General features: G+C 38.7%; 1 protein-coding gene across 35 annotated transcripts in view; it reads right to left on the bottom strand.

Moving 5' to 3' along the window:
* Positions 1-9,380, bottom strand: part of LOC122425174 (sarcolemma associated protein) — a 147,613-nt gene extending 138,233 nt beyond the window's left edge. For all 35 annotated transcript variants that reach the window (XM_043443581.1, XM_043443579.1, XM_043443600.1 and 32 more), the window contains exon 1: positions 8,983-9,380. In XM_043443581.1, coding sequence (XP_043299516.1) covers positions 8,983-9,180 — 198 coding nt within the window. In that variant the 5' untranslated portion in view covers positions 9,181-9,380. The remainder of the gene's footprint in view (positions 1-8,982) is intronic.
* Between the last annotated feature and the right edge of the window lie 7,386 nt (positions 9,381-16,766).

Below are 16,766 nucleotides of genomic sequence, written 5' to 3'. Positions count from 1 at the left end.
ATCAATATTTCATTCCTTTTAATTGCCAAATAATATTTCTTTATATAGTATACCACACTTTATTTATCCACTCATCAGTTGATGGATAATGAGTAGTTGTTTTTTTTCTACTATGAATATCTGTACAAGTTTTTGTATGGACATATGTTTTCATTTCTTCTGGGTATATACATAGAAGTAAAATTGCCAGTTTATATGATAACTCTATAACATGCCCTTTTACTAAGCAAACTTTTCCAAAAAACTCAAAGCTACAGATTCCGTTTATTCTACAACCAGCTCCACAGCTATACTAGTAACACACAACATGATCTTACCATCTATCCCTGAACTTTTGAAGGGAAAGGAAACTTATAATTGGGATCTAATAATATAGTTAATATTTCTACATTTAAATAGTTAAAAAACAATTGTTTTTAATGCATTGCTTTCTAAATTAGATTTACTTATGGGGGAGGTTCATATATATAATTTAAAATACAACCCCAAACATAATATACTTAGAAATTATCCAGTGAAGGATGTGGAGCGGAGGGAACTCTTATACACTTTTGGGGGGACTGTAAATTGGTGTAGCCACTGTGGAAAACAGTATGAATACTATTCAAAAAACTAAGAATAGGACTACCATATGATCCAGCAATTCCACTCCCTGGCATATAGCCAAAAAAACAAAAAAGACTAATTCAAAAAGATACATGCACCCCAATGTTCACAGCAACATTATTTACAATAACCAAGATATGGAAGCAACTTAAGTGTCCATCAACGGATGAATGGGTAAAAATTTGGTACATATATACAATGAAATACTACTAAGCCACAAAAAAGAATGACATTTTTCCATATGCAACAACATGTATGGACCAGGACAGTACTATGCTTAGTGAAATCAGTCAGAAAGAGAAAGACCAATACTGCATGTTACATGTAGAATCTAAGAAATAAAACAAACCACTGAATATAACAAATAGACACACAGATACAGAGAAGAAAACAGTGGTTACCAGTGGGGAGAAGGAAAAGACTGGAGTCGGAGATTAAAAGGTACAAACCACTATCTATGAAATAAATAAGCTATAAGGATAAATTGTACAGCACAAGGAATATAGTCCATTTGTTATAACAACTTTAAATGGAGAATAATCTTTAAAAATCATGAACTACTGTTATATACCTGAAACATATTTTGCAAATCAACTATACCTCAATAAAAATAAAGTATGTTTATAAATTATCTAATGAAAGAGAGTACTTTTTAAGCATATTGTAAAATATACTATATAAAGTATAATATACTATATATATTATATAAAATTATATAATATATAATATATTAGTATATTATACTATCTGAACTACTACAATATCTTTACATGTAGAGTTGTTTTCTTTTTCAAATTGTAAAAATTTAAGTGATGAATACATACTGTTTGAGGAACTGACCTTCAATTAAAACTCTACACAGATTTACTACAAAAAATATCTATGAGTTAACAGACAATAAGGTTTTTATTTCAATTTTTTTCTTTCAGTCTATTGCTCACTAACTGGTTGGTGATGAGATTAACGATGACTAATCGTGAAGAAGTGCTGAGGGAGCAACCAACAGAGTGATCAAGAGCATGCATTCTGCAATCAGAGGACCGGGGTTCGAACCCTGGCTTCACCACTACCTGAGTTACCCTGAACAAAACATTCCTTCGCCTCCCTGAAACTTAGTTTTCTCACCGTGAGGATAATAATAGTACCTACTGCAAAAGTCTGTTGTGAGGATTAAATGAGATAATGTACATTAAACTCAGTATACTACCTGGTAAGCACTCAATGAAGTGATATTAATTTTATAGCAGTCTGGATGCTGGTCATAACTTAGGGCATATTAACACATTTTAGATAAATTGATCACAATTCACTTGATATCATCAGCTAACAGGTACATTTAGAATTATGATCCAATTGCTTATGAAAAAAAACAACAATAAAAAACTATTTATCTATATACCAAGTAGACAAATGCACAGTAGAAGTCCTGAAAAATTACATACCAAACTAATAACAATGGTTACTTCTAAAAGGGAAGAAGGTAAGAGATACCTATGTGAAAGATGATATACATATACTCCACATACTTCCCTATTGCTTCAATTTTTATAAGACTGTATTCCTGTTACTTGTGCAAGTAAAAAATAAGAAAATAAATAATAGCTTGAAAGTCCATATTGGAAATTCATTTCTACTTGGCTCAGGCAGAATAAGTCAGAAGTTATAAATGTAGATAAAACCACAAGCCTGAAAGTACAGATAAAACCTTAAAGCAAATAAACAAGAAAACAAACTTCCCTATGTTTTTAAATTAAAATCTAACCCAGATTATACATTTTACAAAGGATTCAGTAGAATCACCAAAGTCTTCCATGCTTTTAAAGGCCTACACAAACCTTCCTTTTTCTTCTACACCTGTCAGTTGTTCTCTTTATAAAGGATTAAAAATTTACATGGCAAACAAGTTTTTCCAAGGCCATTTCATTTATTTGTATAAACACTCAAATCCAAATCAGTTGCCTGAATGCAAACTTAGGAAAAAATACATTTATTGCTAGGAGTAGCAGGGGTATGTTTAAAAAATGCTAGCTGACTCAGAAAAATAATTAACTCAGATTCTCGCAGTCTTTGGAAGTTTGTCATACAACAAGTTTTTCAGTCATACTCCCAGAAAATAACAGATTAGATTACCCTTAAAGAGAGCAAAAGACAGATTTTCATTATAATTGTTTGTTCCATAATAAGATAGTTTAGAATAAATGTCTAGCAGTTAGCTTTTATTTCAGAGGGAAACAATCTAAATTCTGGTTCCACCTCTCCATAGCTACTAAGAGATGACCTTGGGCAAATAACCTCTAAAGAGCAAACTCTTTTTTCATAAAATGGAGCCAGTCTTCAGTTGCTCTGCCTACCTCCTACGTGTTATACAGATCAAGTGAAATAGGATAGCATGCTGAATATTATTAAATCCTTAAAAGTATTATTTTGCATGAGAATGGATATAAATGTAATGGCTCAAGATTATATCACCAACCACAAGATTATCTAAGATACCAAAACACCTGGCAAAGTGCCTTGCACATTTGCACATTGCAAATTCTCAATAAGTAATAATTTATACAAACACTACCTATTGGAAATTGAGTCTGTGATCTCAAAATGAGAACTAACTCAAATGACCTGCTCTTTGAACCTCCCCAGAACTTACAGAAACAGAGACTGCTTCATTGTTCGTTTCACTCATTCAAACATTTATGTACTGTCTAGTCCCTTGTTCTCAAGAGTGCACATCTGGCTGAGCAACAGTACATTTGCATCACAGTTATTTTCTTGTTTGTGTCTCATAATGAAATTATATACAAAGTTCTACGGGAACACAGAGGAAGAAGCAATTAATTCTTCAGTTAGTGGGAGTAGGGAAAGGTTCCACACTGGAACCGGGCCTCAAGGGACAAAGAGGAAAAGTCATTCTGGAAGACAAAATAGCAAAAAAAAAAAAAAAAAGAAAGGCAGGCACTTTTTCAAGGATCAGTGAGGACTGTCACATAGCTACTGCACAGAGTCTGGGACAAAGGGGGAAAAAAAGAGTAACAGAAAACAAGAGCTGGAAAAAAAAAACGGAAATGAGAGATGTATTTTGAAGGCTTTGCATATCACGCTAAAAATCAATGGGGGAAAAAATTAATGGTATAGCAACCTAGATTTTGAATAGGGGTATACAAACTGTTCATCTACTGGAAGTGGCAGTGAGAGAAGCATGGGCAGGAAAGAGTCTTTAGAACACTTCTGCAGCTAACAAATGCCACCATTTTTCTCAATCCAAGCAGCTGACATATATCAAGAACCAATCTCACAATCTTTTCACTTAAAACTCTGAATGACAGACACCCTCCTCCCTATTTATAAAAAAGAATAGATACTAAGCTTTAACATAAACACCATTTGAGAAAACCAAACAGGAGCCTGAGAAGGTAAAGAGTAAATTCAACCCATGGAGTAAAGTCAAATAAGAAGAACAAAAATGTTTAAAGTGTATACACAGTCCATATTTTAAACAACGATGGATAAAATGGATAAAATATTTCATTAACTTTCCACTACTGTGAAAAGACAGAAGGAAATGATTATGTCCTGTGGATATACAACCAAGCCTTCCAAACATGTTTACATTAATCCGTATTAAACATGTCAAATACATGTCTTTCTCACAAAATTCAGCTCTTTCTGACCTTTATAACTTCTGTCAACGACCGCAACAAAAAAATCAGGCATCGTTGAAACAACACACAAATAAACAAAATCAATGAATATAGGATCTGCCACTCTCCCCAAAACTGAGGCCATGATCTCCACAGTCATACAGGAAGAAGACAAAAGAAAACAATCCTGGTTGTCAAATTCTGGAGATTTCTCCCTTGCAATGACTTTCTTGCAGTGTCCTTGAAACATACCACATCATTCCTGCTTCTATGCCTTTACTTGAGGCATTAGATTTCTTCCCACCCAAAACTCCTTTCTGACTGATTCTGGCTGTCTACATCCTGCCCTATTCAGAAAGTCCTAAGGTCTTAGCTCAAATTGCATCTCATCCATGAAACCTTCCCTACAACCTCCAGTCCATATGGCACTTCTCTGCTGAAGTCCGAACAGACAACACACTTGTCTTTTTTTCACTTTCTGGCATTTAGTCATTTTCATTCCTACTGTGAACCTGGCCTGTACCCCTACAAAATGGCATCGTATCTAAGCTTTCACAAAGCCCTGGAATAGCAGAGTGGTTAAGTGCTTGGATTCAGGACTTCCCTTGTGGCCGGGTGGTTAGGACTCTGAGCTTCCACTGCAGCGGGGGCAGGTTCCATCCCTGATCAGAGAACTAAGATCCTGTGAGACAGAGGCCAAAAAGTCTTAGCCACTGGCCCAACCAAGGAACTCCCACCTATCTTAAATAGATACTTAAGTATTAAATAAGCTAACATGTAAAGTATTTAGAACAACATGGTAACAGAGTACAGAATAGCTTAGTACAAAATAACGTAAGCTAATGGTTACCCATTTTCCTTGTTCCAGGTCACTCTACATATTGTTTTATCACTCGTACATTATGGTTTGGTATGTCAGTGCTCTGCACAGAACTCTCCCTGTCTTTCCATAGCCCATGGGTCCACGTCCTTGAAAAATAAATAAAGGCACTCCACAACTTGTCTCCACTCTCTACTCAGCTTCAGTCACTCAACATCTACTTCATAAGAAATAAAAGAAGACAGACACATAAGGCAGAGACCCTCTTCTCCAGGGTCTGACAACTGATCACAAAAACAAGGCACAAACATGAAAACTTAGCACAACGAACGTTCTCTCACAGCTATCACAGCAACTCTCCAAAAGGACCCTTCAGTCCAACAAAATCCGTTTCCTTGTCTGTTTTATTCCACCTTCATCCTCTCATACACAAACACAATCCAGAAAAGCATCTTCTCTTCACCTGTACCTATTCACTCCTATTTTAACGTCTCAAATACCATCATTCTCTTGCCATTTAAACTTAAATAATACTATCTTATTTCAAATCAACTGTTCTCAAGGTGTTTAGTCACCCTCTCGATCTGAAATATAAACTCCTAAAAAGGGGTAACAATTTCTCACCAATTCTTATGATTTTTCTCGCCCTTCCCTCACCCACCACTATGCCTTCCACTCAAACATATCATGATAGAAGAGGTGCTCAAGAATGTGCCAAATTTAAACTTAAAAAGTGAAACTGGAAGTAGATAGCTACTACTAGTGCTTACTACTTGGTAAACTACAGTGAGATGAAACAGACACTGTGTCAACCTCCAGACTATCACTGGTTCACAAAGGTTCAAATCAAACAGGGCCATCCAAATCAGGAGGCTGTCCTGATCTACTAGCTCTTCTATGTAACCACCACACGGACAGATTTGCTTGTCAACAGAAAAATTATAACATGCTATTATCTGCCATCTAATTTGAAGAGTCTGACCTCCAAAAAGGAGTGAAAGATGATACACAGGGCCGGAATCCAAGCTGGGCAACATCCACCTGCTACATCACCGAGTAGATGATTTGGGGAAGCTCATTAAATTCCACTTTGTGCCAAACCTGTCACCAGGTTTTAAATACCATTAAAACATTGCATGAACTTAGCATTAAAAAGTGTCACCGAGCTCTCCATCTGCCTACACTTTGCAGATTTCCTACAATAAACATGTATTGCTTGACTAATCAGAAAGTTTTAAGTGATTATTATTTCTTTCAGCTTTTAAAGGTCTTCCCTTAATGGCAAATGCAGAATGCAACACTCATACATTGAAAGTCAACTAAAGGGCATATTATCCCAATTCTCCACATCCCAGGTAAGTTGCCAATTTGGACAAAATTGTCAACTTCGTGTGTTTCAATTTAAAAAATTACTTCCACACATGCCATCACATGAAAGAAAAAAATACCGCACTACCTTCCTAGGATTCCACAGCACCACAGCAAATTGCAAAGACCTGCCTAGATGGTTCCCTCTTCTCTCCACTCCAAACACCCTCTTCTCTAAGGACTGAGCCCTTATTAAAGGCAAGCAACAGGGTGCTAAGTGATTTACATGATTATGTGAATCGTGAAAACAACCATAACTACTATTATTATCCCCAGAAGAGAAACCTGAAGTTTAAAGCAGGTTGAGGAAAAACAAACAAACTTACCTGAGGCAATTCTTACAGAAGGAGGGGATTCTAGTATTACACAAAGAAATTTGTTGGGAATATATATTAGGCCCTGGGGACTTTTGTTATGATACAATTATTACAAATCCTTATACAAGAAATTTCACACAGAGAAAACAGTACGTGATACTTGGTCAAACTGTGGGTTTTCTTTGTAACTATGTACCTCACAATATATGGCACACAACAGCTGCTCAATAAAAACCTACTGTCTGTTCAAACCTAAATTTTAAGTAGTTAATTCCTAGAACAATTTGATCACATGGCAAGATCTGACAGGTTATTTGTTTTAACTAGATTAGGTGGTACCATAATCAATAGTTATATCTAACCCTAAAGTAAAGGCCTCAGATCCTGAGTATGTTTTAGCTAATAAAAGCAAGAAATAGAAAGAAAATTCAAATGGTAGAAATAAGCTGTGATCCTTTAAAATAAGGTTTTCTAATAAATTCCATTCAAAAGTTTAACCTATCACTTTGTACAAAAAACACTTAACTATTGATCTATTCTTGGTCATCTCAAAACAACTGATTATGCAGGTTTTAGTACAACCGTGAAAAGCACTGCTCATGTAATCACTGTTTTTCAACTAAGTAAAAGAAAAAATCTGAGCCTCCTTTAAGTACTGAATCAGAATAAAGAAGGTGCATGTGCAATGTACTTTAGGCAAACTTATTATCTGATTAAGTTGCACCTTAATTGTTACCCAGGGACATAAGACAAAAATGTAAAAGCTGGTTAAGGCAACTAGCTGGTAACTGCTGTCTGAATTTGTCTGCTGGAAAGATGAGTTCTTCAAATAACTACGGGTAATCTAGGAGGTCTTTCAGGCACCCAAACTTTAGTTCCCAGGGAGAAAAAAGGATCTGTTCCACAGGTAAGGAGCACCTGGTGTTACACAGAAAAATAACATACTTTTTAGTTCTCATCCTACATACAGAGTAGGATATAGATATTATGCAAGCACAGAGCACTTGGGCAATCTTTTCCTCCTTTCTGTGAACAACGATTTATATAATAATTCCTTGATTCAGGAGTATTGCTTTCTCTCTTCCTTTTCAGGCTCAGGTTTCCTTCATTTCAAAACACAACTCTTCTAAAAGATTTAAATTCTTCTTTTAAAAAAGACTTAATCATTAAACTCAGAAAGAGGGTCCAAAAAGTCAGGAGGTAAAACCGGAGATATTATTAGTCTTACATAACTTATTCTAGGTTGGAACTGATTCAGTAGCTTAACTAAAACTTAAGATTTAAGCACAAAGATGAGCTCTGTAGTGTATTCTCCACATACAAAGATAGTTTTAAAATTGAAAGGGTCTTTTTACTCAATTTTTTTTTCTTGTATTCTTAAGACATAAGCACCTACATGTACAGTTAATTAGGGTGCCAACATAAAAATGCTAAAATACTCACACATAATGAGAACTAAATTCATCCTATAACATCTAGGTAATGCAATAATCGACAGAGTTGCGTATAATTTCGGAAAATAATTTTAACAATGATTTCTAACTATCACCTTTGTAAGTAGGCATTAGTTGTTTTTAATAAGTGCTGAAGGGAACATCAACAGTGATTTTCAAGAGCAATTGTTATATGCTCACCCACTTGCAAACAAAACTCTGAAATTATAAAGTTACAGTTGTTCATGCTTAATTAAGTTAGCTTTGATAACTGCAAATTACTCCTTCATAGGTAAATATGTATCAAATCTTTTAAAAATGTAAATTTACACAAACACTGTCCTTTGCTAGAAAGGTCCTCAGTTAAAAGCTATGGTGTTAACTACATCTCATCACTGAGACACTTGAGCCCCAGGGTAGTACTGGCCACAGATTCCCTGCATTGCTCTGGGAAGTGCTGTTTTCTCCATCAAGCACTGAACTGCAAATTCACCTTTCGGAAAAGAATGAAAGCTAGAAGCCAAGTTTCACTATCTAGTTTTCTGAAACGAATTAGGGTTTAGGATTTCACTGGGAATGACCACGTTATCAAGATGCCATCGCCCTCTCGAGGCATTTAATTACAATTCCTTCTCTGTTTTCCATTCAACCACTAGAACCAGACACACAAAAAGTTGGGTTTCCCCGTCTTGCTGAAAAGTCTCCTCTGGGTGCAAACCCTGGGATCCTGCATACATTTACGCAGAAAGGGCAAAGGGAAACGAAAAGCAACGATTGTTAAGACAACTCAGTGACATTACCTTGCCCGTCTTGTGATCAAACCAGACGAGAGCATGGTTCCTGGACAGCACTTTGCAATCAAAGGTAGCATTATTCTGCGCTGGTCGACAGCGGGCCACGGAGCGGCCAATTTTAATGGGCTCGTCCAGGTAGACATGACGCTCCTGAAACGGGTGTGAGTTCGGGCGGCAAGTGAAGATGGCCAAGGCTGACGGCATCGAGGACAGACTTGGGGGTGTCTCTCCTACCAGGGACAAAGAGGAGTTCCACCGGATCCGAGTTGCCCTTCACAGGCCTAGACCCCCTTATCCCCCCCCAAAATTTTAAATTAAAGCAAACTGTACATTGTCTAAGCATAACCAGTGAACATCAACAACTCTTCACTTGGGTGGGAAGACAAGCCAGCGCAAGCCCCATCACCTCCTTGAAAACCCAGCAGCGCCTTGATCACCCAAAAGTCCCCAACTGGCGGCTTTCAGTCCATCTTCTTCCCTGGGAAGTAAAGGCTCAAACATCGGACAGCTTCGGCCCAGAAAACTCCTGGAAGACAGTTTGGGGGCTGGAGGTATCCAAGCAGATGAGTCACACGCCAATTCTTGCGTTTTGTTTGGGATCGTGGCCGCTTTTCCCCCTCGGTGGCGGAAATGTTGCAGCACTGCAGCATGAAGGAAGGGTCGGTGCGGCCAGAAAGGTCCTTGCGGGCGGAAGAAAGGTGTAGCTGAGCACCCCTGGGCGGCCACCGCCCGTCCTCGAGGGCCTCGGGAGCGGTGGGACAAGGCGATGGAGGAGGCGGCGGAGGGCTCTAGACGGCCAGCGGGACAGTCTGCATTGCCCCTGCTGCGCGGAGGCCGCCCGGGAGGTGGCACCGGGTGCCCGGACCGCCCGGGCTCAGGCGGCGGTGGCTGGGGTCCTTGGCACGAGGAGCTGGGGTCGGCGGGGGCGCGGGCAGCGGCCGAGGCGGGACTCCCGGGCACCTGGCGGGCGTCCCCGCGACCAGGGCGGGGATCCGGCTCCGCAGGCGGGTGCGAACCGAGCAAGGCGCGACCCGGAGGGAGGCTCCGGGGTCTTGGGCCGCAGGAAGTTGGTCCCTGGACGCCTGGGCTCCCGGCTGGTGCTCAGCACACCGGTCGCCTCTTCTCAGGGTCGCCCCCGCGAGGGTCGCATCTCAGGGGCAGCAGCCGAAGCTCCAGGCGGACGAGGAGGTGGGGGAGGGAGGCTGGCCCGGAGACTGGGGGAGAGGCCTGGAGGCCCCGGGTTGGGTCCGCCGCAGCCTCCACCACTCGCGGCCGGTGGGACACGCTCAGGCCGTGACCGACGAGGCAGGAAACTTTCCGACCTGAGGGGGGAAAACATCAAAACAAACGGCCGTCAGGCGCCGGTGCCCGCCCGCCTCAGCCCTCGCCCCTCTCAACCCACCCCAACCAAACCCCGCGACTGGCCACGACCTCGGCCGACCTCTCTGCGGACAGGCTCGGGGGATTGGGAGCCCGGACGCCACGACGGGTCCACCTTCCCTTGCCGCCGCCGCCTCAGCTTACCTTGCCAGCGCCAGCCGCCATAGTGACTCTGACTGAAACCTACCCGGTGCACCGCCACGGGAACGCGCACCCTTCAAGGGCCCTCCTACCCCCTCTCCCGCGCCGTAGTCGGGGTGTCACGTGACCGAAGCCGCGGAAGCCATATTGGTCAAGGGCAGAAAAGAGGGCAAGCCAATTTTTAACAAGCCTCCAAACGCCATCTTAGTTAAGGGTTAGACGCTTCAAAACCGTGGGGCAACCTTTACTACCATTTTGGTTAAGGGCAATAAAAATTTTTTTGACTTGTTGAAGGTTTTCTAAACGTAACTTGCCAACTTCCTACTTTACCATCTTGGTAAGAAGGCGCCTGCTTTTCCTAAATTTTATTCACTATAGTCCTCGTTGAAAATACCAATGAGCAAGGAGGACAAACTCATCCGAAGGAGATGTTATTAGCATCCATCTTAGCTGTGGGCAACACAGTCCCCCCAACAGCTGCCCTAGGTGTGAGCAATTAAATTCCCACAAGCCTTAGGCTTTGTGCATCTAAGGTCCATTCTCCCCTTGCTAGGTATCCTGCCCTGAGGAAAACTTTCTTAGTCCCTGCATTCCATTTCAAATGACCTTACTGTAAACTGGGCCTATCTTGTCCCCCAGGGCTCCTAACTCCGATTCTACCCCGGAATGAGTGTTCGATCAGAAAAGTTAACATCATGTTGCTTCCAGAAAGAGGTCGAACAATTTCGAATATGAAGAATGGGGTATTTCCTGCACTCAAAATAGTAAGGTAGATAAGGAGTCATTAGTCTCAAAAGGGAAAGATTTTGCGAAATCTAAACGAAAATTTCAAGAAAAAGATAGAAGAAATGAACCATACTCATTTAGAATCAGTGATGACTTCATTCTTCAGATTCCTTTGACAACAGGCTTCACCACTGTGTGACCTTGGGCACATTTCTAAACCACTTCAAGCCTCGTTTTGTCATCAATTACATGGAGATAATACTTAACTCACCTGTTGTGAGAATTCAAGGTAGTAATCCATTTGCTCATAAAAGAGTGCATTTCAATTCGTATATACAGAATTGAGGCCTGGTCCCAAGCTCGGTCCTGAACCCTGGAAACACATAGGTGCATAAAACCTCAAATTTTTCTTCTGAGATTACACCTGAGTACTATGAGATAGGGATGGGGAGAGAAGGGTGACAAACAGAGGTAACTTCACTTTGAGGTAATCAGGGCTAAGCAAGCACTAAGTGCTAACGGAGTCAGAGATGGTCTTCCATGGGCGGTAACTGCACTGAAAGGATGGTAGGAAAACCACAATAAATGTAGTATTTGATGAATGGCTTCATAAGTTTCCAGGGGGAAAAAGAATAAGGCTCTTTAAAACAATAGGCCAATATGCCTGGCACATGTTAGTGACTAAATAAATATTTGATACATGATTGAAATGTACATACTGTTACTAATTATTACAGGATAAAGTATTAGAATATGTGTTAGATTATAGAAGATTATAAGGACCTTGTATGCTTTTCTAACATTCTTCACTATTTCACCAAATATCTACTGAATTACTACTGTGTTCCTGGTACTGTATTTTGGAGAAAAATAAGGATGTGTTGAGAAGTTTTAATATAAGAGGATGAAATTTTTTTCATTTGTAGTAACTTTTAGGCTTTTGTGGAATAAAGTAATATAGGACTCTCCACATAACCCTAATGAGTTCTGTGCATGAACTTATAAGTCACTTAACTTATAAGTCTTTTCATTCATTCACTAAATAAATATTTAATTTGAAGGTGGGCAACAGCTACTGCCATAGGCCCTGGAAATAGAGCAATGGAAAGAAAAAAAAAAAAAGATTCCCTTCAGTTGTTCACAATTTAGGTGATGACACATTACAATAAGATTCTTGCTGCAATGAATTTATCAAGGATAATGGGAGCATGTAGACTAATTAAACTAATGTGAAAAATTAGTAGGAATCAGGATTTCCCTAGTGGGCCAGTGGTTAAAAATTCTGTGGTCCCAACGCAGGGGGACCTGGGTTCAATCCCTGGTCAGGGAACTAGATTCCACATGCCACAACTAAGAGTTCATGTAAGCATAAGGAGAGGTGGTCAAGAAAGAAGGACATAGAAAAGTAGTTTCAGTTGCTGAAGGACTTGCAGGCAATGAATGCAGTGGTCTTCAGAATATTCCCACCTTTCTCCTGGAAGACCAAAGTAGAATCATGAAAATCAAGGTTTCAAAATCAGACATTGCTCACCATTTAAAAGCACTGGAAATTATAAATTATTTAGCTTCTCTAAGTTTCAATTTCCTCATTTAAAAAAATGTAGATAGTACCCCACAGAGTCTTAGGATTAAAAAAGATAATGTTAGGATGAAATAAGATAATGATGCCTAGAAAATAGTAGATGCTCAAAGAAGGTCAGTTTCTATTATTATTACTAATATTAAGAATTCTTCCAGCCTTCCACATACAGTAAGAGGCAAGTTGTATTATCTCTAATTTGCATATAGAGAAATGTATTCAGAAATGTGGAAACAAAACATATTTCTTTATGTTCAATTCTACTACAGTCTCTTTAAATGAATGTTAAACAAAGAGAATACGCTTTTTCACATTTTTTCCCAAAGAAACACTGGGACTGCTATAACCTGGAAGGGTAGAGAATCTTATGAAGCCATGGAGGGTGCTGGAAATGCTAAAATGGCATTGAAGGCGTTCTTCACCCCCTGGTATTTGGTAGGCACAAAAAAGGCTTAAATTAAGACATCTCAAACATGAGATATTTTGAATTCTCAGCCATGTGGGTGTTGCTCTCTATGATTCTGTATCCATACAATATTTTAATTAAATAAAAAGCATGTTATGTTTTGAGAAATGTGGAATGATCGTATTTCCCAATGAGGTAGCTTTCTCTTCCTCTTTTGTTTTTACTTTTTTAATAAACTGATCATTACTACCACTGCTATGATCCATGCTACTTTTCAATCTAGGAAAAAGAAAGGAAGAACTGCAAAACTATTTCTCTAGTACCATGAAACATAGGCAATTATTAGCATTTCAGATGTGTAAGAGACAACTCAACTTACAGAGTTTACTCTGTAAACTCATTTAATATGCATTCGATAATCATTGAACTGAGTTTTAACCAGTGACACATGATATAGTGAATAACTTGCAAAACTGCTTAAGGAGAGTATCTGAGTTGCAAACACGTTATAAGTAAGCTAACTAAAGAGGAGAACTGGAGTAGTCAAAGATTAAAATTGAGAGGACATACTATTTTTAATGGCACACACTGGCTTCTTGAAACTGAAGTTTAATCTTCTTCACAATAAGAAAAGCTCACCCCTCACCACCCCACCCCCTTCTGATCAGGGAGATTCTAATGAGTGGAAATACTCTGTCATTTCCCAGGTGCCCAGGGTGGAGTTACCCAAACATTCCAGAGGTACTGCTCGTTGGTGTTTTGGCTTCCTGGTTCTTCAGGAAATAAAAGGAAAAACAATTACCTGCAGACAAGTAAAGAGATTTATTTTTCACCTAGCAGTCTTTTTCTGTGAATATATAAAGAGGGGATCTGAAGATTAACTCTCAGAAAGATCATGGACAACTAATCAAGTTCCCTCATTCTGCAGACAAGGAACCTGAGGCTCAGAGAAGGAACATTTATTGAAAGTGTATTTACCATACATTTTCCTCATAACATCTCTGCGTGGTACTAACCCCATTTTATAGGTAGGGAAACTGAGACTAAAGAGATTAAGCGACTGATTCTAAATCGCCATGCTAGACCTAAAGTATAGGCTGTATTTGTTGTTCTTTTTGAAAAATTTCTTTATTGATTTTTTTATTGATAAAGTGAACACATATTCATTGCATATATTCATATATGCAAAAGTAAGGAAAGTAAAAATTCTCTCTATCCTCATCACAAATCCCCAGCCCAGGCCTAGCTACTGTTAACAGTTTATTAGCTATATCCTTCCAGATGTTTTTCTAAGCCCATTTGAGGCATGCCCTTTTAAAAACACCATATTATCAGAAATAGGAAAATCAACATTAGGAGCCTTAATCCTAAATGTGATAAATATCGTTGTTGCTGTTGTTCAGTTGCTAAATCTGATAAATATTTTATATCAATAGCAAAAAGCTTGGATTGGGGGAGAAAGAAGAAGATAAGAAACCGTACTTTTTCGGTCACTCTTGTGTAAGTCCCCTTTTGATTACTGGGAGTGTTCTCTTGCTTTTTATAATCAATTTAAGAATGTTAGCTGGAATGCAGCAAATGCTTAAGAATAAAAGGGATGGGTCAAAAAGCCACATGAGGCATTTTCTTTCTCAGTTTTTACTGGTATATTTGGGTTTGTTTTTATTTTTTCTTAATTTTTTTCATTTATTTTTATTAGTTAGAGGCTAATTACTTTACAATATTGTAGTGGTTTTTGTCATACATTGACATGAATCAGCCATGGATTTACATGTATTCCCCATTCCGATCCCCCCTCCCACCTCCCTCTCCACCCGATTCCTCTGGGTTGGGTTTGTTTTTAAATAACTTAGTTACCAATTAAAATATCAGAGACTGTTTATACATGGTGATTTTCTTCATCTAGTGATTTTTAAAAAAAATATTTAAAATATATTCTTTATTTTGAGAAGACTAACATTTTAAATCATTGCTTTTTAATAGTAATATAATTATTTTTATTTCCTTTTAATAAGCTACATTAGAGCTTTTATTTCAGATAAATGCATTGTTTCTATAACTATACAACAGTGTCATTGATAATGGTCAAAAGCATCTCACTGAATGGTAATAATTCACAGACTTCATAGATGGAATCTTTGATTGCAAACATTCCTAAGACATTAGGTTGAAAAGGAGTAAAGAAACTATGTAGTAAAATGAGTCTACAGTTCCTGCTCTTCCTCCACGCCTATTCCCACCAAGCTTGCCCAGCATATAAGGCTTGATGGGAGGAGACCATTGGTGGAGTCTGCTAGGCTTTGTGTAGGGCTGATTTCATAAGTATGTGAACTTATGCGTTGAGAAGGACTCTGCTGTCTTGAAATTCTTAATACATTTTTAAACAAAAGGTCACTCATTTTTACTTTGTACTGTGCCCGTCAAATTACAGAGCTGGTCCCACACTGGGCATATTGTTTTGAGAACCCAATCTGCTCTATACAAGTCCAGCATGCTAACAAGGAGAACACATGAAATGCTAGGACGAATTAGTAGGCTGTTAACAGTGAACAAGCATTCCTATAGAAATGAGAACTTTTCAAGTGAAACCAGTCAGGTCCATGTCTCTAACTCCTGGAATCGAATTATATAACTTGGTATCAGCAGCAAAGATGGTGCCAGAGAAACCATGCCTTGATTTTGTAACTTATCTTCTCACTCTTAGACTCTTGTTATTCTTGAAAATAATAATTAGAATATGAAATCAACATACATTCTCTGTCCATTTGAGTTTTGTTTTTTACTATATAACATTTCGAATGTACAGGAAAACTACAATTACAATGAATGCACGTATATACTCCTCTTTGACTTATCATTTGGCCATTTTGCCTTTTCCGTGTATCTGTGTGTGTGTGTGTGTATGTGTGAGACACACACACACAAACCAAACTTTTCACAGTGAGTTGCAATCATGACACTATTCTGAAATGTCTCAATGTCCACTTCCCTACAATAGACATTCTTCTAAATAACTAAAATATAGTGTGTTTTTTTTCAAAGTATTTTATTTATAATGTAGAAAGCTTGGAAAGCAGAGAAGTATAAAAAAAAATTACCTATAATTCCACTGCCCAAAGATAACCACCATATGTAGAAAAATGCCATCACCTTGTACTTCTTTGTCCACAAAGAATGAAGCATCTCATCCTTTTTTAACTCTTACCAACATTTTTCCATGCCTCCTGTGGTAGGCAGAACAATGGCCTCTCAAAGATGTCTATATTCTAATTCAAAGAACCTACAAGTAAGAGTACATTAGGTTATATAAGGCAAAGGAGACTTTGCAGGTACAATTAAGGGTGCAGAGTTTGAGCTGAGAAGATTATCATGGTTTACCTGGGTGGATCTACTTTTAATCACATGAGTCCTTAAAAGTGGAAGAGGGAGGCAGCAAATAAATCAGAGAGATGTAACATGAGGACTCAACCTGTTGCTGACTTTGAACATGGAGGAAGGGAGGCCACGAACCAAGAAATGAAGGAAGCCTCTAGAAGCTGGAAAAAGGCAAAGAAACCG

Source organism: Cervus canadensis, chromosome 22 (genome assembly GCF_019320065.1).
Source record: "Cervus canadensis isolate Bull #8, Minnesota chromosome 22, ASM1932006v1, whole genome shotgun sequence".
Taxonomy (NCBI): domain Eukaryota; kingdom Metazoa; phylum Chordata; class Mammalia; order Artiodactyla; family Cervidae; genus Cervus; species Cervus canadensis.
Note: the sequence above shows the minus strand (reverse complement) of the source record. Positions and strands in the feature narration are given on the sequence as shown.